Source organism: Desmodus rotundus, chromosome 13 (assembly GCF_022682495.2).
Source record: "Desmodus rotundus isolate HL8 chromosome 13, HLdesRot8A.1, whole genome shotgun sequence".
Classification (NCBI taxonomy): domain Eukaryota; kingdom Metazoa; phylum Chordata; class Mammalia; order Chiroptera; family Phyllostomidae; genus Desmodus; species Desmodus rotundus.
This window is the reverse complement of record NC_071399.1, coordinates 11,965,335-11,989,757: the sequence shown is the minus strand read 5'-3', so window position 1 is coordinate 11,989,757 and position 24,423 is coordinate 11,965,335. Positions and strand designations below refer to the sequence as shown.

Sequence of the window (24,423 nt, the reverse complement as noted above, 5' to 3'; positions counted from 1 at the left end):
TTGGAGAAGATTTAATAAGTAAGAGTGTCTGCTACTTAGTAAATACCCAATACATGTTAAATCCCTCTTGCTTCTCCTCTCCTTCCCTAACTATATAGCTGGAACATCGGGCAGTGAGGGTTAAGGTTAAAAAGGGCAGTTGGCGCCAAACTAGAGTCTCATATTCCCAGTTCTATACCAGAGTTATTCAAAAGAAACATCATGTGAGCCGTGCATGTAATTTTAATTTCCTAGTAGCCACATTTTTTAAACACTTGAAAGACTAATGTTAATAAGACATTTTATTTAACCCAGCACATCCAAAATAGTATCATTTCAACTTATAGTCGATAGAAAATTATTAATGAGATAGTTTACATTCTTTTTTTTTTTTTCATTCTAAGTCTTCAGAATCCGTGTGCCTTTTATATTCACTGCAGATCTCGATTCAGCCTGACTGCACCGCAAGAGCCTCAGAGGGTTAGCGGCTCCCGCGGGGACAACGAAGAGCCATGGAAGGGTTAGTCCGCACAGTAGAATTCTCGGGGGAGATGAAGCTGTTAGCAGTGCTTGGGGTGGATTAAAGGGGAGAGCGCACGCCTGCAGACCGGTTACGAAGTCATCCTTGGAACCTGGGGGACAGTTACCTGGCATCTGAACAAGGTTGGCGTGGGTAGGAAAAGAAAAGCAGGGATGAACGGGAGAAATGCTGTGGTCTGAGAGGTCACAGAACCTGATGATTGATTTAACATGGGAGATAAGGAGCGCAAAGAGTTGAACGCGGGGTTGTGAGGCTAGACATAATAAAGTGAATAATTGGTTTATAACTAAAAAGTCAAACGAATTGTTCCCTCAACTAGATATTATATGGTTTCACTTGGTTATGTAAACAAACTCTAGAATTCCTTCCTTGCATATTAAGTAAAAACAAAAATACCGTTTACTACTATAGTTTAAAAACTAGGTAAATGTCTCCATCTCCCTCTCAAAAAATAGACTTGGACAAAGCTGTAGAATGTTCATTTAATATTCATCCAAACTGTCTACTAGCTTGGTGGCCCGTCAAAGGCACAAACCAAGTCTCATTCACACCTGTCTCCCCTGTCCCCACACAGACACCACATCACAGAGGCCTCTGCAGGAAGTAAACACAGGTTTGTGGGATTGAACTAAACTACACAACAAGCAAATGGACCTGCTTTCTTCTTGCGATGTCATGCACACCTATCTTCAAAACTGTGATTTCAAAATATCTAAAGAGCTCGTTATTTCGACCACAGTGTTTCCCTTAGAAAGTAGCATTTGTTGCTATGCCAGAAGCACATGTTCATAGAAACTTGGTTTTCTCACTGAATTGTAACTAGTTCCTGAATTGACATCCCTGTAGCATATGGGCAGGGGGGTGGGGGCGTGGGTAGTAAGCAAGCAAAGGAAATCTGTTTTGCATTTGTTGTGCCACAAACTATTTTAGGAATGGACAGAAATTCTTCAGAGTTCCCAAACCAATGCTGGGAGTTAGTGTGAAAGTGTTCTTTGACCTATAAATATTATATAATCAACCTCACTTTTCAAAGCGTTAAACTAAGTGTGATCGGGAAAGCCACACAGAGTTAGACAAAAATGAAGTGAAAAAATGTTAATGTTAATATAGGCTGGAGGGCTGAGAGGCATCACTGGCAAAAAATATCTCTTAACCATTGTTGGTCTAAGAGACTCCACCTAGAGAAGAAAAAGAAGTTCCTACCGGAAATGTTTTCATCCCACATTTCTAGAGAGTCACTCGGGTATCAAGAGAGTTGGCAAAAGCATAACCGGATGAATTATGTGATTTTACCAATCGTCAACATAAAGATATTCACAAAACTAACCGCGAGCACCGCCCCCACCCCGTCTCTGGCCCCCACCTCAGTGAAGAAGTACACATCCTTACCTCCGACAGTAGGTGCTGAATCAAAACCGCCAAGGCTTCAAACCTGGTGTTACCGCAGGAAACAAGCTGCTTCAGGTGCAGGATAAATCTACTCTGGTTTTCACATTTTGTTTTACACTGAGCCAACTCAAGTGCTTTCTCAGAGGACAGCACATCGGGAGACGTCTGCGTTTGGATGCATAAACCTCTGGGAGTCTTTTGTCTGCCGTTTTCAACTGCGAAAGGAATTGATAATAGGTGGTAAACTACATGATTCCGATTTTTATAATAATCACCATATGCATTCAAATACAACATGCATTCTGTGGCTAGAGAAACCACAGAAATGCATTCAAATTATGTTTACATAAGGAAAGCATATGAATGAGAACTGGAAGTAATCAGATATCTGGAAGCTTGGAATTCAGAAACACAGACAACAGCTTTATTTCTGACCTTAAAAGATTTCTATGGGGCAGAATTATCTCCACAAAACTAATAAGTTCAGCAATCCAGAAATAGGAAAACTGCATACAGAACAACATTGGTTTCATAGCTTCTAATTCTCTAAGTAAATTGGAACAGAAACCAGACTGTCACAATCCCTCTAGCTCTATATTCTGGAAGAAAACCACAGGTTATAGGACTTTAAATGCCCTTCCCTCCTCCCACCCATTTTTTACCAACTTCCATCCTTTCCCTGCTGATGGCCTGGTCATTACAAAGATTTATGCTGCAGACAAGACATTCCCTAAATCTAATAAACCATCATGTACATAAAACCTACTCACATGTTGTCCCTCATCTTTAAGTTCATTGTCGAGAGTCCTACACTCTTGACTACACTGTTCCGTTTCCTACCGAACACAGGCGTTGCTGGTTTTTTCCCTTGCAAGTAGTGATAATGACTTAAATATTTCTTAAAAGCACATGCTAATGCTCACAGCCATCTGAGGCGCCATGCCAAGTTAATTAGTCAGTTGAATTGCTCTGTTTTAAATGAGAAACTGTTCCGTTTTGGAGCCATCCCAAATGCCTCAGTCCCTTTAAGTATCAAACGGAATTGGAAAAACAGGAAACAAGCTGCTTAGCTTCTTGAAATAAGCAGGCCAAATAATCAAAACAAATCTCCATCTGAAAAATAAAAAGCTACAAGAAACTAAAAGAGAACCCCGCCCTTCCTTGCGGGCATGCCCTATGGCGGCCCATTCTGTGGCAACAGACAGACCTAAGACAGTCGTATCAATTGTACTTACTTTCTCCAATTTTAAGGAAAACCACAGTGATTTCTTGAAGGAAAATAAACAAAGAAGCCTCAGTATTCATGTTCCAAGAACCAATGGCAAAATATGCTCAATATACTTTTTAATTTAAAAACAGAAAAAAAGGACTTTCGTTTTCTGTGGTTTCTTTCCGTGGTTAACTCATATTGGTATCAATGCGTAATAATTCTCAGTTCTAAAAAGATTAAAATATCTACTGTGTTTTAAAGTTACTTGAAAAGAGGGGGAAAGTGTTTATCTATCATTCTTTACTAGTAATCATTAATAGTTGTCTGTCAGTAATGGCCAATTCCCCCAGCAGACGGAGAAAGTACCTAACAGTCATAACACTAAAGTCCTGAAGGAAGAACAACTTCATGGAGCCACTGTGTTAATGAAAAATAATCTAAATATTTTATAATATGTCAGCATATCTGAGCTTAGTATTCCTTTACTTTCTCATTTCCTAAAATGTTTTTAGAAAGTATTTTTCCCTCTACATACAATAATAATATACAGTGTTTTACTGTTCATAGAGTGTCTCACTGTCCTCTCTTTTGCTGCTCCCAGTCACTTCTGATAGGGAAGGGGACATTCAAGGGTGTAAAGGGCCTCGCCCAGGTGGGGACAGCATCTATGGGACAGATTCAAAGTCGGATCCTAGGCCTCTGAAGGCAAGTCTCCACTGTTCCCATGAATTTTGGGAAGTGGAGATAGGGTGAAAAGGTAATATAGTTTGTAACTAAAACTAGATAAGTATGCAATAATCTTGATATAATGCTACTTTGATACACTCAAGCCCATTAACTGAGAACTCTTCATTTCAATAAACCTACATATAAACATCTATGCTTTATACAGTGTTTTATATATTTTATACAGAACAGCAATAAACATTTTTAACTGTTTGACCACCTAGAATTTACTGCAATATATGTAAATATAAGTTCATTCTTCTGATGATCATCACTCTATGTCCTATCAATACTTATTGAAATATTCATTAATTTATTGATACATTGTTTTGAGTTCATTTCTTGAATCCTTAACAATATTCGATTTTCTTTCCAGAATTTATATGCTAATCAATTTTATAATTTAATACAATATCACAGTTTTAAAACCACTAGGTTATAATTACTTATAAACTCTGAGCAGTAAACCTTTCATATTAACATTTTGGGAGAAAACATTCTGTAATAGTCTTATCTACTTAGTCATTCAGATGAATGAACATTTAAGACCATTTAAAACCATTCTGGTCACATCTCTCTGCATAATTTCATTGACTCAAATTGATGTTTGAAAACATAAAAGCTTTGTGAGAAGCCTTCTCTAACACACCCTAGTACAAACTATTGAATTCATAGCTGGGAAGCCAGAATTTATCCTAGTATTAATACTGCATGGGAGTGATGTGGCATCTGTAGAGGGGTTTTCATCGCACACTTGTTTACGAAGAAAAGATCAGAGAAACAACCTGAATGTCCATAAGTGGAGGACTGGTTAAATAAACTGGAACACCATAGCTGTAATGTAGCACTAAGAAGCTCTCTGTGGTAAATGGAAAACACACACACACACACACACACACACACTAAAGAGCAACGTAGGTAATATGCCCCATTGTATAAAAATGGGAATATAAGAGCATATTTTATTTTTTGCTTATAAATGCATAGCAAAATTATTATATAATACATATAAAAGTACTAACCATGTTTAATTTCCCAGAGAAGGGAACAGGAACCAGACAGATACAAGGTATTCTAATGCATTTTTTTAAAAAGATTTTATTTATTTATTTTTAGACAGAGGAGAAGAAAGGGAGAAAGAGAGAGAAACATCAATGTATGGTCGCCTCACATGCGCCCCCTACTGGGGACCTGGCCTGCAACCCAGGCATGTGCCCTGACTGGGAATCGAACCAGCGACCCTTTGGTTCACAGGCCTACACTCAGTCCACTGAGCCGCACCATCCAGGGCACATTTCTTATACTTTTTAAGCATGGGGTAAATATTACCCATTCAAAATGAAAAAGTAATAGTATTTTTTTAAAGTTGTTAAAATGAATTCTGAGCATTTAAAAATCTTTATTTAACACTTAGCCATGTACAAAACATAGTCAATCCATGTTTCTTCCTTGGAGAACCTAGACAGAAATCTAACACGGATTTTGTTGTATGTGAAAACACAGGCTAGATTTACACTTAAGGAGAATAGAAAACATTGATGTTATTCTTCTCAGAGTACATGTCTTCAAATTTTAACAAAAGAGCCAATAAGCTAACAGACTGTGATCTGCCTAGAGCTGGAAAAACAAGTTGTGACCTCAATCTTCCACTCCATATACTGTGCTCCCTACGGACAAAATTGTATCACGTGGTGGCAGATGACCCAGTTTGAGCATCCTTCCCACCCTCCTCTCGCCTGGCTCAACTGAAGATCAGAGATGATGCAAAAGTCTCCAGTGACGTGCAAAGCCCCAGCGCTCAAAAAACAGGGTATTCTGTAATACTGAAACACCGCAGTTTCCCTTAAAACCCACGGGACTCACTACTTATAGGACATGAGCATAACATGAACCAAACGTTGCCCTTCCATTCCATTTATTAACATATTACCACTTGGATAACACAGCTGTATTTAAAAGCATAAAGTGCTGTGTTTATTATACCTAGTAACAGGGTATGGTCTGATTTCAAAGAATCAATTTAATGAGAAACCTTTAAATTAAATGGTAACGTCTACATAGGCTCCGACGTCACTCAACAAGATGATTACCACCGCCGTGTCTGAGTCGACCTCCCCAGGATGCATTCTCACGGAATTGAAAATCAGGAAAACAAGTGTTAAATCGAAGACAGGTGCTTACGTGGAAAACAGTTGGATAACACTGTTTGCTCTCTTCGTTCTTTCTACTCAGCAAATGCCACTTAATGAAATTTAAAACTAACCTAATGAACTTATTTATCATCTTAATGTAGTAGATAACGAGAAATGGACCAATTTTTCAGGCTCAAGCTACTCAGGCATATAGATCTCCATCTCAAGGCTAAACATCATTTTTGAGAGACATGAGCTAACCGTCATCACATTCTAGCTGCTGAGGACACATCCATCCTAAGGCCAAACAAGCCATTAACTGAACTCTCCAGGATTTCTCAATATTAAAATCGAGTTGGAGACAAGACCTACCAGGAGTGCCTTGGCTTGCATGAAACCCAGAACTAAACATGGCATGTAGTAATGATGTCACCTACCTTTTTGTATACTCACTGACCTACTCATTTACTCACCAAATGCCCTGGTGTCCTGGGGGACAGAGGAGGCAAGAAGTTGGTGGTGTTCAGGGATGTAAGAAGACACCAGGGTTCCCTGCTGAACTATTTTCCCTAGTGTTAATCTCCTCCTGGTCCATCCACTGTCTGAATGTAGGTGAGACATTAGGTGGTCTGTGCTTTCTATACTGGACACTGCATTGAAAACTGACGTTGTGGGTTAATAAAATGTAGGTGATGAACTAAGGGGCTGGTAAGGGTTCTCTAAATTTCTACCTGCAGCCTAAACAGATAACTGATTCCTTCTTTCTGCCTTAATCTGAACTTATAGGTCTCAAAGCCTTTATAGAAACACCTATCTCTACACAAGTTCTTTCAGTCAGTGGTTCCTCAGGCTTTGATGATGGGTGTTTACCCTGGGATAGTCCACGAAAACACGGCATTGAAATGCAAACTATGGGGAAATCTGTGTTCTAATAAGAGGGAGTATTCAGTTAGGAAGTGATCACCCAAGTGACTACTGTTTGTCCAATAAGCGTCCACCGGAAGTCTCCCTTAACAAACTGGCCCTTGCTTTGAAGGAACCTCTCTGTAGCAGAGATAGAAATATGCCATCAACAATGGCAATAGGACTTGATGATTAGATAACAGAATTATGTATACAGTGTGGTGAGACTTCAGATGGAGAGATACCTAGACCGGGGGTTGTCAAGAAAGGATTCTACAGTCACAGATGGACATCTGAACACTTGGCAGACAGAGAAGCCGAAAAGGGTGGCAAATGCAAAGGCACAGAGAGGTACAGAGAGGGGGCCAGAGCGGACAGCAAAGTCGGCTCTCCGCAAGTTACAGCAAGATGAACTGGCTGGAAGCTTACGTGGGGGCGAGAACGTGTGTGCCATTCAAGGTTTTACTTGTCTGAGGCACAGAACAATGCTGAGCAGGAGCCTGGAGGCGCTGAGGGAGGAGGTCTGCAGGGGTAAGGTCAGGAGGGAGGCCCAGCCAGAGAAACTCATGGGTCGGGGCAGTAAGAGCAGGCAGGAAAACACAAATGTGTTTATGAGGCAGAACAGGAGGATTAGTGACCAGATGGATCAAGGGAACCAGGGGTGAGTCACAAGTTCCTGTGAGGAAATCACACTGAGAGGAGTAGATCAGCACGTGAGAAGGTGAGGGCAGAGAGAGGGGGAGGTGTGGGACATGGTGAGGAACATGGTGACATGCTCTCACACTGCTCTTTGTTCTCCGAAGAGAGTCTAATTCCACACTCCCCTGCTCCATCACACTTTCCAAATTTAATCATCTGCCACGTCCGCTCTTTATTTCCCGTTGTCCTGAATACTGTCCCTAACACACCCCCTGTGAACACACACTTTCTAGCTGCATCTACAAACAGTGAATCCCCCGTAACCTGTATAAGCCCACCAAGAAATTAAAAAATATATATTCATGTCTTCAATTATCAGTTTAAATTTGTGTAAACCTTAACAATGCAGGAATAGGACACCCACCACAAATACACTACTAAGAAACATTAATCTTTTCTTAACACATCTTAAGTATATAAAAGCCGTATCTAAAGTTGAGAACATTCTTTCTCAATGTAAGTATTATTTTATAACTGAAAATTCATTGAAGAGATCAAAATCAAACATCAATCTCTATGTTCAAACAACAGAATAACTTGAAAGCATTTAACTGAGAATTACAAGATAGGTAATCATTACCCAAAAAACTTTCATATAGTAAAAGGGAGAAAACAACAAGGTCTATTGCGAGATTCAACCTGCTAAATGATGTAGTCCCCTTATTTATAAGCAGCTCATGTCAGCTATAAATAAGGCCCTAACCCCTCTCATACCTGTGCACACTACATCGACTGGAGAAGCCAAACACTCAATGTCCCAGACTCCCTTGTGGGTAGAGACAGCCATGTGACTGAGGTTTAGCCAATGAGATGTAAGCTTTAGTGGTTTGGCACCGCCCCCTCCCTACCTCTCTTTCTTTCCTGCCTGGAGCAGCCATTGTGAGATCACCAGGCAACAGTCATGAGGAAAGTGCAGAGAGAACAGCCGAGATGGTGGGCCTGACGCCACTGAGCCACCGAACAACGTCGGAGCTGCCTTTTCAGTGAGGCCAACGGGCTCCTTCTTAGTCGTCGTGACAAACTGCAGCTGAAAGCAGTTCTACTGGACAGTCTCAAAAATGAATACCAAACCTAAGAATACAATTTGATGACTCTCATTCTAATTGAACAAATATAGTCACGCTCTGCCTCACTCTTACAGAGTATCTAGTCAAAATAGTTCTCTCCAGTACAGCTTTAAGAAAATGAAAATATTCTGTTCTGTTAATAACAGTTCTCCTACCCTTCTTCAATAGACAGGGTCCGGGGGAAGTCAACGCCTGCTTGAGTGTGGTTGGCAGGGTAATAACGTGGGGATAGTAATTCACAGTTTTAATTGGAACATTTTCCCTAAAATGTCATAGGGTATTCCCGAGTGTGATATTGTTATGTTACAGAACTACATGCTTACGATTTTATAATAAAACAGGGGCATTATTTGTGCCTGACCCTGTATATGTATATACATCCCTCCGTTTGCTATAGTAATTGCTTTTAATGTCACTAGCTCAGCAAAGAGAATCCTCACGTTCGGTGCAATTGCCTTCACTTGAATGAAAGAGAGCATTCATTCCTGAAGGTTCAAAGTGGCACTTTTCAGAATAATATAGCTATCTCCAGTTTCATAGAAAAACTGAACTCTCATAAAACTGGTCGCAAAAGATATTTCTACTCAGAAGGTCCTTTCTCCTTCAATAACTCATCCTAAAATGGGAACTAATTTGTTGAGGCAAAATTCCAAAGCAGACCGGGCCGAACGCCTTGGCAAGCCGGAGCCATCTCTCCTGGACTTGGCGGAAGATGGCAGCGTCTCCCTGACGCCGAGATCATCGTCCCTGCCTGACATCCCACCACGTCACCAGAGCTCTGACAAACCCGCTCTTTCTTTTCCTGCCCCTGCTGACAGTGACATCTGCTGACAGTGAGAAAGTGACATCTTGCATCCAACGGCACTCTCTGTCCACGGGTGCCGCACAGTAACAACACACTAACACTCCCAGTGCCCTGTGTAAGGGCTCAGGGAAAGAGCCTATGCTGTCCTGGGTCCTTAGAGCCACTGTCCTTACTGCTAGTGCTTGTCTCCCCACAATCTAGGCCCAGACATACTAAAACTCCTTTCTTTCCTTGAAGGAGCCATCTGCTCTTACCTCCAGGCTTCCACATGCTGTTTTCTCTGCCTAGAACACTGTTTTGTTTCTTGGCTGATTCCACACATATCCTGAGGTCCCAGTTTAAATGCCACTTGTTCTGGGCGACCTGGATGAAGTTGGCCTCACCTGCTAGCAGCTGCCCAGGTGCCTCGTCCACACTCTGTTGCGATTACTCCATGTTGTAAGCCTTCCTCCCTCCGTTAAATTGCCGGCCATGTGAAGACAGTCAGGGCCATGTGTGACTTAGTCCTGGCTACACTTTCAGCATCTGGCATTGTACCTGACACCTACTACATGTCTAATAAATATTTATTTACGAAGTGAGTGAATGAATCCTGCAGTGCAAAAGACAGTTTAGAAGCAGGGGAAAAGCTGGCGCCAAAGACCAAAAAGATAAAATCCTTCAAATAGCCTAAAGTATTAGGTTAGGTGATATGAAACTGTCAATATTTGACCTTTTTTTTAAAGATAATTATTTTATCGTTGTTCAATTACAGTTGTGACCTTTTTTAAAAAAACTCGTAAAAAGAGTAAATTCAAATGCTTCGGCCTAATAGTAAAGCCTGAACTAGAGAAACTGCAGAGGGTAAAAACAAAGAGCCATTTCATAGGACAGAGTCTTATATTCTCACAACCAACTAGCTCTGGATAAATGAAGAAGACAATGATTCAAAGGTGATGGAGATCTGATGATGGGATAAGGGGAAAACATGGCGCCATGAAGAGAAATAAATGAACCAGGAGTATTAACTGAGTGTGACAGAGAAGGAAAGAATTAGTTGAGATCATATGCATTTTCAGGGGTAAGATATCCTGGGTTTTTAAACCAAAAGCCAGAAGACTCACAGAATCCCAGGTTCCAGGGGCCGCAGAAATCATCTCATCAGATTCCTGTTTGTTACAGCCCTGTCTGGTTAACTGACCAAGGTCACTCACTTGGTTACTAGCAGAACCAAGGCTACATTACAACCCTGACTCTTGGAATTCAGGTCAAGACCACGGCCACTGCGGAACCAACACAACTTCCTTTCGTAATACAAACACAGCTACAGCTTGCAGCCACATGGATAAGAGTAAAGGCAATGGGTTCGCTGTCCTTTTTATTGGAAGATTTCTCAGACCTTAAAGTTATATAATATATATAAGCTCACAAAAGACTCTTACTTGGGGTAAGTAGAATTATATACTTAACATAATTTTCAAATACTCTCCATGCACAAAACTCTCTTTTCATCACTACTGTTCACTGGATCTAACGGAATTATAGCAAAATCTGCCCCAGGTAGTGGGGCTCAGTGCACTGAGTGCCGGCCTGCAAACCACAGGGTCACCACTTTGATTCCCAGTCTAGGGCATGAGCTTTGGTTGCAGGCCAGGCCCCCAGTAGGGGGCATGCGAGAGGCAACCACATATTGATGTTTCTGTCCCTCTCTTTCTCCCTCCTCACCAAAAATAAATAAATAAAATCTTCATAAAAAAAAGAATTATAGCAAAATTCATAGCCAGGAAAACCTCTAAGCCAGAAATTCTAAACAGAGGTCCCAGGTTTTAGTCCCATCTCTACCACAGATCTGCATCCTTGGACACATTAGTTCGCTTCTCTGGGCCGCAGACTTCTTGGTATAAATTAAGATAAACTAGATCCCCTGTAAGTGCACGCTAGCTCTAAAAATCACAGCTGCACTCAAACAAATGTTTCAAAATATTTTTATATAAACTCAGAAAATAAAATGCAGCTAAAATATCCCTATCAGTCAAACTCTGGTAATAAAAGACTTGTCTCTTCTGCTTAAGCTGCCTTGGAGAGCTATCTGCTTCGCAAAAATACTACAACCTAAAATGTTCACTAATAGAAGACTGGTTAGTTAAATCCTGGCTTGCCCGACAAGGGGATGGTATGTGACCATTAAAAAGAATGACTTAGATAATAAATACATGTTAACGTGAAAATATGAGATCTAGTCACTCTAAAAAGCAAGCGACACAGGAGTACATATATAGCATGCTTCCATTTCTGTGTCACAAAAAAAGGATATAAAAGATCGACGTAGGCTTCCACGTGATCAGACAATTACCAGGAAGCTACAACGCACCCATGAGAGTGGCTGTCTCTTGGGGAGGACAGGGGCTTGGGGAAAAGGGCCTCACTTGGAATTGTACAACCTCCTGTGCTGTTTGATTTTCCTTTTAACTTGGAGAATGGATTTTTTTTCCAAGTTAACATTAAAAGCTTTTGGTGCTATTTTAGATCATACACATTATTACTAATATAGGCACCCTTCTGTTGTTTTTTTTTTCACCCTGTTATTTTCTAAGGTTGAAAAAATGGCAGTGACATTTAGTCTGGGAGAAACAGAGCCACTGTTTACCTCCTAACTTACCTCACTTACCTGTGGCGGTCAGCGCAGACGGACCTCAGGGGAAAGGCTGGCTAACTCAAGGGACAGGCCAAGGGGAGTTATGAAACATGAGGAAGAGGCGCTGGGAAAAATGAGAATCATCCCACAGAGGAGGAAGATTCCTCTGGGAAACCACTAACGGTCAGCTGCAAAAAATCTCTAGGGACAGGGATGAAAAACAAGACACACGAGGGCTGACAGGCATGTGAAACAAGAAAAAAATCTTCCATTTGCACACCCAAGCAATCCCGTCACAGTCAACACTAAGTAGCCAAATCAAACAGAACAGCACCTCAGTTTTCAGAGCATAAAGTGAACTTAATTTACCACAGCTGCAATTACCATCTAGCCCAAGAGGCAGCAAGGTGAGGCGACAGACTCCCCTCCAAGTGACACAAGGGTGCACATTTGCCTGAAATGCACGCCGCATTTATTTCTATCTTGGGCACAGAAAATAAAAAGCAGACACAAGCACACACATCAGAGGCAGTCTTTTGTAACTGCGAGCATTTTCACTATGAGGCTCGGAAAACTTGATTTGTGGTTCACTCATTACCTCTCCACAACAACCCGGGTGTTTTATTTCAGAAATGTTCAGAATATGGAAATCTTTTAGTATAGTAAACTGACATCATAATCTCAGTGAGAAATTACATAATGAAAAACTACAGAAGCCCTCCTATTTCATCCCGTCCTTTAAGGGAAAGAAAAATAATCTTCTTAATGTATCTACATCCTTATTTCCAAAATCCTGTGAAGTAAAATGTAATTGAACGGGTGTTGATTTTCACAGATTTGGTTGGCATCAGAGAAAAAAGCTAGGGAGAGCCAAGGCAACAATTCTGCTTTCCATAAACAAACCAGCACACATCTCCTTGCAAACAGTGAAAGTACCATATACTCATGTGTTGAAACAACAGAAACTGCTTTTTTTTTTTTTTTTTTTTTTTTTTTTTACCAATTAAGCCTACGTCTCTCATAGAGAGAGCTTTCTTTCCCCGTTTATCTGTCTCCTTAGCAAATTCCTGCAAACATCTGCAAGTTAATCAAGACGTCCCCCCATGCAACACTAAACAGAGACCCTCGCCAGACAAAACAAACCTGTGTGGAAGATAACAGTGCTTTTCCTGAACCCTGAAGGAAGTCGAAGGTTTCGAAGCAATCCTTTGGCAGTCAGACGTACGTGAATGGTGGACAAGGAGAATTTGGGAGACAACAACATGTCTTCAGAGCAGGTGTGAAGGTTTCACGGAAGAAACAGCTTCCATGGAGTATCACATACTGTCTTTAAACTCAGCACTCGGCCAGGCCAAGAAATGCAGAGGGAGAGAACATGCCTACATAGCAGATGTCATCCCAGCGCACACACACAAAGGGAAAAACAACAAACCCAAAGCTATCCAAGTGTTTCTGGCTTCCCTTCTCCCTCCCAGATGTTGCCCAAACAGTGCTCTTCCTCTGAATAAAACCTCCTCTCAGTGGACCCAGCAGTGCTCAGCCTGTGAGTTACATCACGCTGTACATGCTAATGGGCTTGTTATGGTTCTCATCAGAGATGGCAGAGGGGAGGAGGAAGTGGGTGGTCCTAGGGGCTTTATATAACAACCAATAATGTCACAGGTTCTGTAACGACTTGGAAGATTGTTAAGGGAAATTAACCACTTAACAGTGCCTCATGTTTATTTAGAATTTAGAAAAAAATTAAAATTTCATTAAAGGATCTGCCTTCTGGTTTTTAATTACGTTCACACTAATAAATCTGGGAATTCTTCAGATTATTTATATGGAAATCTATCCATAAACCTGACGCCCTGGATAAAATTTTTAGAAACGGCTTCAAGCAATCAATGTTTCCAATTATAATTTTTAATAAAATGTTTATGACAGTAATGACAGATCAATAAAAAGGTTAAAGTTCAACTTTCACACTGATGTTCTGAAGACCTTACTAATAACCAACAATGAAAGGTTAATGCAATTTCTGTAGCAGGTATCATGTAAGTTTCAGAGGAATAAAAATGAGTCAATCTGACAGGCAGTATCCTAAGGACTACACTTAGCGCTTGACAACCGCATTTATGGAAAATCAGGGAGCCTCTCACAGCAACGTACTGAGACTGGCAATACTGGGAGGGGTAGAGTTCTGTGTGATTTTTACTGGGACCTATTAAATGTTTATTGGAGTAGAGTGGTTTATGAAAGTACATTAATATGATAGCAAAAGACAAAGGAAGCTGAAAGATAAAAGTATGGATGGAAGAAAATTTCACTGGCAACATGCTTACTTCAAAGTAAAGCAAACAGTACTGCAAACATCATTAAACCTGGAACACCCCAAACTCCTGAAATTTGTTTTAAGAAAGTACAAGAAAACAATGTGTAGAAAATGATCTGTGCTTGTTCCCAAGATTTCCTTAAAAATATAAGACTCCGTAACAAAAATCAAGGTAGAAATCATTAACTATAGATAATCCCATTAGCTGCTATTAAATGTGCAGGAAGCACTTGCTGTTTAGGAATTCTAGAGAGCACTTTGGGTGTGACGAGGGGAGTCAATAGGCAGGAAAGGAAACTCGGAATAGTTCATTCTCCCTCTGCACCCCCCCACCCCCCACCCTTTTCAGAGGCTATCAGCTACGGAGACAGACCCAACCAACTCAGTCAAGGGTTAGCTGCAGGGAAACTACACCGTGTTCGTACCCGGTCATGGGTCTTGTAAATGCACTGTACCCATGGCAACGAAAACACAAATAGCCATGGAATTCAAGCCCAAACAAGCAACATTGAGGTGTGGCCTTTACATTTTATCACCGTTTATTATTACTAAAAACAACAACCCTTTTACCAGATTCTGCATATTAATACAGGGTGGGGCAAATGAGGTTTACAATTGTGCGTACACAAAACACAGTTTATTCTTGTGTTAAATGTATTACTTATTGTATTATTTTCTATAAAACTGTAAGCCTACTTTTGCCCCCCCCATGCTATAGTCCTCCAACCCCTCCCCCGCAAGAAACTTATAAAAACCAAGATGCCAGTCAGCATTAAAATTGAATGGTAACTAAAATAAAGTTAAATATTAATATAGCAAAAATAGACAGGACACCACCCCATACAGGATCTATTTTTTTTTTTTTGGTTTTGAATTGTTAATAGTAAATTCTTAACTACCCTGGTTAAAAAGGAAATCCTTTAGTCTACTCAAATCAAGAAATTAGCAACATGTCACCCACTCATTTTGTCCATTAAAATTTTTTCTTGCACCACACTAGACTACACCACATGTATTAATAGTAACATTACTAATGAACTTTTTTAACAGCAGAGCAAGGAATCACAAGAATAAAGAGGAGAGGGCTTCTGGGAAAGATGGCAGACAGGTAAAAGCAGCACTCAGAACAACCTGTCACAACCACATCAAAATTACAACCAAACTATAGAGCCACCATTATTCAGAATTGCCTGAAATCTAGCTGAACAGAAGTCCTGTAACTAAGGCTATAAAGAAGAAACCACACTGAGACTGGTAGGAGGGGTGGAGAGAGGGAATGGGCTGGTCCCACACCCACGTGAGCTGGATAAAAATTGGAAGGGATTTCACGGCTGCAGCAGTCCTCCAACCGGAAGTGAGGGGTCTCAGTCCCACACCAGGCTCTCCAGCTCAGGGTTCCAGTGCCAAAAAGAGAAGTCCCCATAACTTCTGGCTATGAAAACCATCAGGGATAGCGGCTGAGTGAGACGGAGGGCTGCTGAAATCCCAGGAGTTCCTCTTAAAGGGCCCACACACAAACTTACTCAGATTCACTCCCTCTGAGCTCCAGCGCTGGGGCAGCAGCTTAAAAGGCACCAGGGACATACAGGGAGGAACTGAAGTATCTGGCGTCAAGGTGAGGGCTGGAGGGGAAGCTTTCTCCCAAACAGAAGTGTAGGCAGAAGCCATTGTTCCTGTACTAAGCCAAACCCCCTCTGAGCCAAATCCCCACAGAGCAGGCAGACACCATATCTGAGTCTCCGACAACCTGACCATCACGGTTAGCTCCGCCCTGGTCATTCCCTGAGACCCTGCCCCACCCAACTTGCGGGCTCACTGAAGCTATTTTCAGTGACCTTTCCATATAAAAACATCCTGTCTTGGCTCATACAATGGACTTTCCTAAAATCTCACAAACAAGCAGAAGCTGGCTTTGGCATGCCCCTACCTCTTGCTAAGTGGCCCCAGGGCAGGCACTAGCAGCAGCCAGCCTCAGTTTGCAGTTTGGCCTCTCCCAGACACCTTCAATTCCTTCTGCAGATCATTTTGTAGCTCATGCCAGGTGGCCATGGGCAAAGCGCAGGCGGTAGCTGATCTTGGCCTGTACCTCCTGGGACCAGAGCCAGCACACCTGATGGACAGCTTTAGACCATGCTAGAGCACCACCCAACTACCTCCACAAGTGACTCCCTTAAGGGATGCACCCAGCGAGCACCAGAGCCCTGCCGAAGCTAGTCCTGCTCTGTTTGGTTGGCCCCTGCATAGCAGATCCTCCACTGTGGTCCTTGCAACTGACTGGCCTAGAGGTAGATCCCTCCCATTGACATGCCAACAGCAATCAAGGCTCAACTACAACAGGAGGAGGAGGGTGCATACAGCTTACGCTGGAGAACGCAGCTTGGGTGACTGGGGAGGCTGTGCCACTGGGCCCTACAGGAGACCTGCTACATTAGGTCACTCTACCAAAACCGGGAGGTGTAGCAGCTCTACCTAGTATATAGAAACAAATACAGAGAGGTTGCCAAAACAAAAAAGAGGATACAAACATGTCTGAAATGAAAGAACAGAATAAAACTCCAGAAAGAGAACTAAACAAAATGGAGGCAAACAATCTATCAGATGAAGAGTTCAAAACACTGGTTATAAGGATGCTCAATGAACTTAGGGTATGAGTAGAGAAACTCAGTGAGCACTTCAATAAAGAGATAGGAAGCATATAAATGGAGACAGAAAACATAAAAAACCACCAGTCAGAAATGAAGGATACACTAACTGAAGAATAATTTTCAGGGGATCATCAGAAGAATAGATGAATCTGAGAATCAAATCAGTGATCTGGAAGATAAGGAGGCATAAAACAACTAATCAGAACAGCAAAAAGAAAAACAAAATCCAAAAAATGAGGTTAGTATAAGGAGCCTCTGGGACATCTTCAAGCGTACTAACATTTGCATCATGGGGGTGTTGGAAGAAAAAGAGAAAGAGCAAGAAATTGAAAATCTATTTGAGAAAATAATTATGGAAAAATTCTATAACCTGGTGAGGGAAATAGACATAGAAGTCCAGAAAGCACAGAGAGTGAAACAAGATGAACCCAAAGAGGCCCACATCAAGAAACATCATAATTAAAATGACAAAAGGAAAAGGCAAAGAGAGAATCTAAAAAGCAGCGAGAGAAAAGCTGTTAGTTACCTACAAAGGAGCTCCCATAAGACTGTCAGCTGATTTCTCAACAGAAACTTTCAGGCCAGAATGGATTGGCAACAAATATTCAAAGTGATGAAAAGCTAAGAAGTACAACCAAGATTACTCTACCCAGCAAAGCTATCATTTAGAATCAAAGGAAGGATAAAGAGCCTCCCAGATAAGATAAAGCTAGAGTTCATCACCAGCAAACCAGTATTACAAGAAGGGTTAAGGGGTCTTCTTTAAGAAGAAGAAGATGGGGGGGGGAGGAAATGCAGACAACTATAATTGAACAACAATAAAATCAGTTAAAAAATGCAAAAGGCAAAAAAAAAGAACAAGGAATGATAAAAAATATAAATAATAAAGTGGCAATAAATACATACCCATAAACAATTATTTGAAATGCAAATGGTTAAATGCTCCAATCAAAAGATATATGGTGGCTGAATGGATAACAAAGAAAACCCTTACATATTCTGTTTGCAAGACAATCTAAAGACACACACAGACTTAAGGGATGGAAAAATTCATTTCCTAAAAATGGAAACAAACAACAAAGAAAAGCTAGGGCAGCAACATTTATACCAGACAAAACAGACTTTAAAACTAAAGCTATAATAAGAGACAAAGAAGGACCTAGCAATTCCACTTCTGGGTATATCTGAAGAAACCCAAAACACTAAATTGAAAAGACATGCATCTGTATGTTCATTACAGCATTATTTACAATAGCCTAGATATGGAAGCAACCTAAGTGCCCATCAATAGACAAATGGATACAGAAGAAGTGGTGCACGTATACGATGGAATATGACTCAGCCCCCCAAAAGAATGAAATCTTTCCATCTGTAACAACATGGATGGACCTAGAGGGTATTGTGCTGAGTGAAATAAGTCAGACAGAAAAACAAATGCCAAAAGATTTCACTTATATGTAGAATCTAAAAAACAAGTAATCAAGCGGAATACAAACAGATTTATAGATACAAAGAACATTTTTACAGTTGCCAGATGGATGGGGTGTTGGGGGAGGATGGGTGAAAAAGGTGAAGGGATTAAGAAGTACAAATCGGTAGTCACAGAACAGTCATGGGGATGTAAAGTACAGCACAGGCAATGGAGTAAATAAGGTTATAATAACTATAAAAATAAGCAGTGCCAGTGAAAAGAAAGAGTTAAAAGTCAGAAGGAATAGTTCTTGTTTCTACAGCAAAGTACATGCACACAAGTCAGGTATCCTAGATAACAACTAAGAACAGATCAAACTAGGTTTCCATTCTTTCCCAATCATAGTCTGCCCCCTGGTGGTACTTTACCACAAGTGAGCCAAAGCAAAGGGGCAGCCTTGACCGTCTATTAATGGTAACAGCCAACTCCTCATGTAAGACAACCTACTATGTGCCAGGCACTCACCTAAACTCTATATATGTATTCACTCATTTAAATGGTAAAATAAGCAGATACAGTAGAGAACAACAATTTGTAAATATATATCCATTGGGGAGCTGGCGAAGTACAGAGCTTTAAATTCACTCAAAAATATTCTTTGACTACTCATTGATCAGCTGTTATCACTTGTGCCCTACCTGTAGTTCCTGGAAATTATACTAAATATAAAAGTACTTAAAGATAAGAAAGTATCCATCTTCGTTATTATACAAAGTCTTAATCTGATTTAAGAGAACATAATAAGGATCACCAAGGGTAATAAGGAAAAATCTAAGGATCTTTCGGTATCTAAGATACAGCAATACAATTACAGCTATAAGAATGAGGAATAAGATGAGTTTTATGAAGTTCAGCAAAGCTTGTCTTAGGACGTCAAGTGGAAAAACAAAACCATGATTTAAAATTGTACGTGAAGTAGGATCCCAACTTTAAACAAAAAGAATAAAGAATATTGAAGCAGGCCTATCAAAATGCCAACACTGCTCTGGAAGGTGGGGTGGGCATGATTTTTAATTCCTTTGCTCTGTGTTTCTGTACTTCCCCATTACCTTTAACAAACACGAGAGGCAGAAAAACAAACTTTTAAAAAAGCCTAAGTGACGGAACGGCTTTATGAAAAGCTACGAAATAAGCTGAGTTTCTATTAATGACACACATAAGGAAAAACAATGGAGAAGTTGTGTAAGTATTTAGTAAGGCTTAAAACAACAGATGATGATGTGGTGGGGTTGATATAAGTATTAGGAGGTCAATGTGCCATGATATCACAGCCTATTCAAAGGAGAACCACAGACCCCACTGTATGGGTGTATGGGGGTGTGTGTGTGTGTGTGTGTGTGTGTGTTTAATCAGGGACTTAGCGGTAGAAAACAAGGATGTTATGATTCTGAACATGATTCTGCACGTGCTGTGCAGGGCTGCTGAGATGCTAGGAAGTACACGCAAACACGGTCTGATGTGTTTGTTGTTAATGGTGATGAAGCGTCTGGAGAAATCGATATTTAAACCAGAGATTCAAGCCTCTCTGTCCAGTACATCTTCCCCAGAACTCTAACTTGAAGTATCGACCTTCACATTTATCTCCTTACTTTCCCTAGCAAACACTAGTAGTCACATTTCCTTAATTTTTATGCCTCATAATCTTTATGACTTTATGTTCTAATTTTTCGTCCAATTGTAGAAAGTTCAACTCAGGGACCAGTTTTCTTCACCCTCTCCCCCCTCCACCATAATGTCCTATTCCTTAGCAGGAGGAACAATACCTATACAATATAGTGTAAATAATGATCAAAAAATTCTCATAAGACAATGAGAAAAATTTGAGCCCCTACACATTCATAAGATTGTAAGTTCTCCAAGATCAGTGACATTGTCTTTTATTTCTTTAGTCTCCAAAAATAAAAGCAGTAATGTTTTATCCATGTACAATGTTTGTTTTAAAAAAAAACAACCACATGTTCATTGTAGAATTTTTTAAATGTTAAATTACATGCAAATCACAGTGCTCTGTAACCAGTTTCTAAACTTAATATAAGCTTAATAAACTTATTAAACTAAAAATTTCACTATCTTTCATCGCATTAAATAATCCTATATATTATTTAATGGCTTCAAAAATGTTATAAAAATGTCAATGAGCATAATGTAAACATTTGTTGTTTATATCAGTCAGATTGTTTCCAACTTTCCCCCCTTCTAAATAATTCTGAAAAGCAATAAATAAGTCAATTATTTTCCTAGAATCGATTCTGATCGATAGAATTCCTGGGTAAAAGCTTTTGTGGCCTCTCACCAAAGAGCCTCAGAAAGGCTGTTGTAATTTATGCTCCATGTAACAGTGTGTGTGAGGCAACTGTTCCATTCAGTCACTAAAAATAGACAAGAACTGATAGCACGTTATTTTAATTAGCGCTTTGTAAACTTTTTTCATGTTTCTTATTCCTCCATATTTCTTCTTCTGTGTCTGTCCATTTATCTTCCTGTTGGGGAATCGTCTATATCTTGCTGATGTGAAGAAGTCTTTAAATACACACCAGTTGCATATGTTGTCCCATTATGTTGTTTCCTTGTTAATAGTTTGTAGTTTTTTTAATTGAGATATAATTGACATATGTTAGTTTCAAGTGTACAGCATAATGATTCGATATTTGTACGTGTTGTGAAATAATCACCACAATCAGTCCAACTGATCAGTTAACATCCATCACCGTGCTTATAATGTTTTTGACAAAGGAGAAGTCTAAAACTTTTCTTCTTTATTCATCTTTTCTTCTATACAGTTGTTCCTGGAAAGGCCTTTCCCACCCAAGTCTATATTCTTAGCACTCTTATCATTCTAATTTTTGTGTGAAACTTCAATCTGGAATATACAGGTTAGGGCAAAAGTAGGCTTACAGTTTTGATATGCAAAACACAGTTTATACTTGTATTACTATTTATTAATGATTGCATTGTTTTCCATAGGAAGAACTGTTAGCCTCCTTTCCCCCGCCCTGTATTTGTGGGTAGTATGTGAAGTAGGCATCTAGTGTCAGCCAAAACAACAGCCTTTGTTCCAACAAGCACTTACCGAATGATCCATACTTTCCCCAGATTTAAAACACTAAGTTTATGACATATCGAAATAGCATCTGCCTGTGAAGTATGAGAGGAGAGTTACAATCATAAACCGACACTGCAAGACCTGTGCTCCCACCAGCAGACACCCAGGCCCCCCCAGTCTGACCTCGCCACAGCAGGTCTGCCACTTGCATGCATTTCCTGACACTTGGGAAAAGGGACACAGAGAGCAGCCCTGGCCTCCTGTGCTGTATTTAGTAAATGGATATGGAAGGAGCAGTGCGTTTTCCACTTTCCGGGGCAGACACCATGGCACCTGAGACTGATGATCTTGTGTAAAATAATCAGGGGGCTGGATACACACCACTCGGGGGCTTCGGGTTCCCAGACGGCTTTAATGTGTCGTAGAACCAAGGTAATAATAGTGCGTGGCATGTGTGACATCTTTCCTTATAAACAGTCAACCAAGTTTTATTTAGAGTCCATGCTGGCTAGAATCCTATAACATCATAATCTTTAAATAAATTACAACAGCTAGACCCCATGAGGATGGTGCTTGACTTTTCAGTGGTTCCTCCTGCTTGCTTTCAGGATTTGAAATAATTCAACTTCCTGGCAAAGAACTCCAAAAGTTCTAGAACCGTGAGAACAATGGAGAGGATTACCATTGTCACCATCCCTAACAGGAGAAGCAGCAGGCATTTGAGAGCAATTCTGTGAGGGCAGAATCACTTCCTCCATGGGGAATTATCCACAAATGTTCCTGTATTCCTAAGTGAGAAATTTGAGACTTGGAGAGGCTTAGCAACTACTAGCCCAAGGTCAGAACAAAAGTAGAATGAGGCAAGGCCAAGGCCACTAAAGACCATTCTCTTCCTGCTTCTCTTCATTGTCTTATGAGACAATAGAATTGTCTTTGAAATAACTGATTTAAGGTTCAATTTTAAAAAATGCTATAAAAATGTTTCATGATTACAAAAATTTAAAAAATAATACCCACTATTGATCCAAGTATAGTGAACGCGGCATCATGCATCAGTCATGGAATAGGTGGACATGATGCATTTGGAGAGCAATTTGGTTACCTGGTGGAAGTGACTGCAAATATGTTTCTTTTGATTTACTTATATTACTTTTATGAGTCTACCAGAAGAAACTTCCCCAAACTTTAAAAGCGATCATTATAAAGAGGCTTATCACAGAATCATTTTTAAATATGATACAGAAGTGCCCCAAATATTCAAGAGTAGTTAAACGATGTTGCGTATGCTACATGCAAGTTGTTAAAGTGATGATGTAATAAAGTTATCTGAATTTTATTTAAAATGAAATTTTAAAAAAAAACAAAAGGGTGATTTCTAAAGCTCTACATGTTAAACTTTTTGGAATTTAGCAAACTGCTATAATTAAAAATAAATGACTATGTTACTGAAATGAAAGAATATGAAGTTGGTGAAGTTAATCTTCACCACTGTTTGTTGCTTTAAATAAAAAACCTATCTCAAAGCCATAGGACAATTATTTAGACTCTAACATTCAGAGGAAGATGTTTGTATACGGAGGCAATGTCTTCTCTATCATCTGAAAGATGACCATTTGCAATCAAAATATGAAGAAAGTCAACGTACTTTGTAGACATAGAATAGTACAGCAGGGAAAACCTTAGTGATCAGTCATTTCAATTCTACAGAATAGGAAAACTACAGTTAAAGAGGTTACGTGATCCACCCAAAGTCACTGGCTGTTTGGACCCCACTTCTCAGCATCCAAGCTGTCCCTCTAAAGCCAACACACTGTGACTTTTCCTCCACAGGCTCATTATAACAAAAGGTTAGTCTTAAGTAATGGCAATAAATAACCAAGCAGAAAACCTAGGAAAGTCAAGTTCATGATTTTGGGAGAATACATGTTCATACTGCAGTCTAGATCAAATTACAAAGTTGACCCTTTAAAATACATCTTTTTTGCCACTGCCCATATTAGAGCACTGATTACTAACTGCAGACAGGCATTCTTACACTCTGCCATACACCCCAGCTCTACTCCAAGGTTAAATGCTTGGCCAAACAAAACCACACCGTATGTCATACTTTCTTTTCTCATGTAACGAGAAGTGAGTTTTCCATTCTGCTAATCTTACCTGTTCAAGGGTCAATGACATTCTTGGAAATAAGTCACAACATCAGTCCAGCAATGTGACATAGGAAAATGCCTATGCTAATGTTTTTTCTTTACAGTAAAAATGAGATAGACATTGGGGATGATTATTTACTACACCTATCAAAAGAAATATCCATTTTAATAGCTTACACAATCATCAACTTGAGACATAAAGACCGCCTTTTCAAGTTTCAACTATTTGATACTTGAAACTTTGCAAGTATTTAATTCAGATGAAAACAGGCACATCAGACGATAATCTCTGAAACTATGTGGCTGTTATAAATGGAAGACAGTGATTCCCACATAGGTACAGTGTCTGTGACACAAGCCGACACCTTCCATGGCTGGATCCCCTGTTCCATCAAGTTGTTGGTGGAATCATGCAGTTCTAATTCTCTGGAAGTCGTCTCAGTATCCAAGGTGGACATTTCTTTTCAGTTATTGGTATATGTCTAGATGATAGGGTTTATCACCAATATAAACCACAGATTCATGTCACCCCAGCAAGGGGGGCATTTGATGCTTCAAAAATGTGTTTGAGATCCCGGACAGATAAGAACCTGCTGGCATGCTAAAGAATCTTTTTCCATATTTCTGCCTATTTTCTCTTCAGTTCAGTAGAAAGGCAAAAGTGTCGACAAAAGTTACCACACGATCCTTTGCACACACACACATACACACACACACAGGGTGCAGAGCGAC

General features: G+C 40.1%; 1 protein-coding gene across 3 annotated transcripts in view; it reads right to left on the bottom strand.

Moving 5' to 3' along the window:
- MTUS1 (microtubule associated scaffold protein 1) overlaps nt 1-24,423 on the bottom strand; it is a 128,539-nt gene that overhangs the window by 29,869 nt on the left and 74,247 nt on the right. For 2 of the 3 annotated variants that reach the window (XM_024562616.4, XM_024562621.4), the window contains one exon: nt 1,910-2,124. In XM_024562616.4, coding sequence (XP_024418384.2) covers nt 1,910-2,124 — 215 coding nt within the window. Of the gene's footprint in view, nt 1-1,909; nt 2,125-13,208; nt 13,646-24,423 lie in introns of those variants that run through there. The other variant, XM_024562619.4, reaches the window with a different exon arrangement.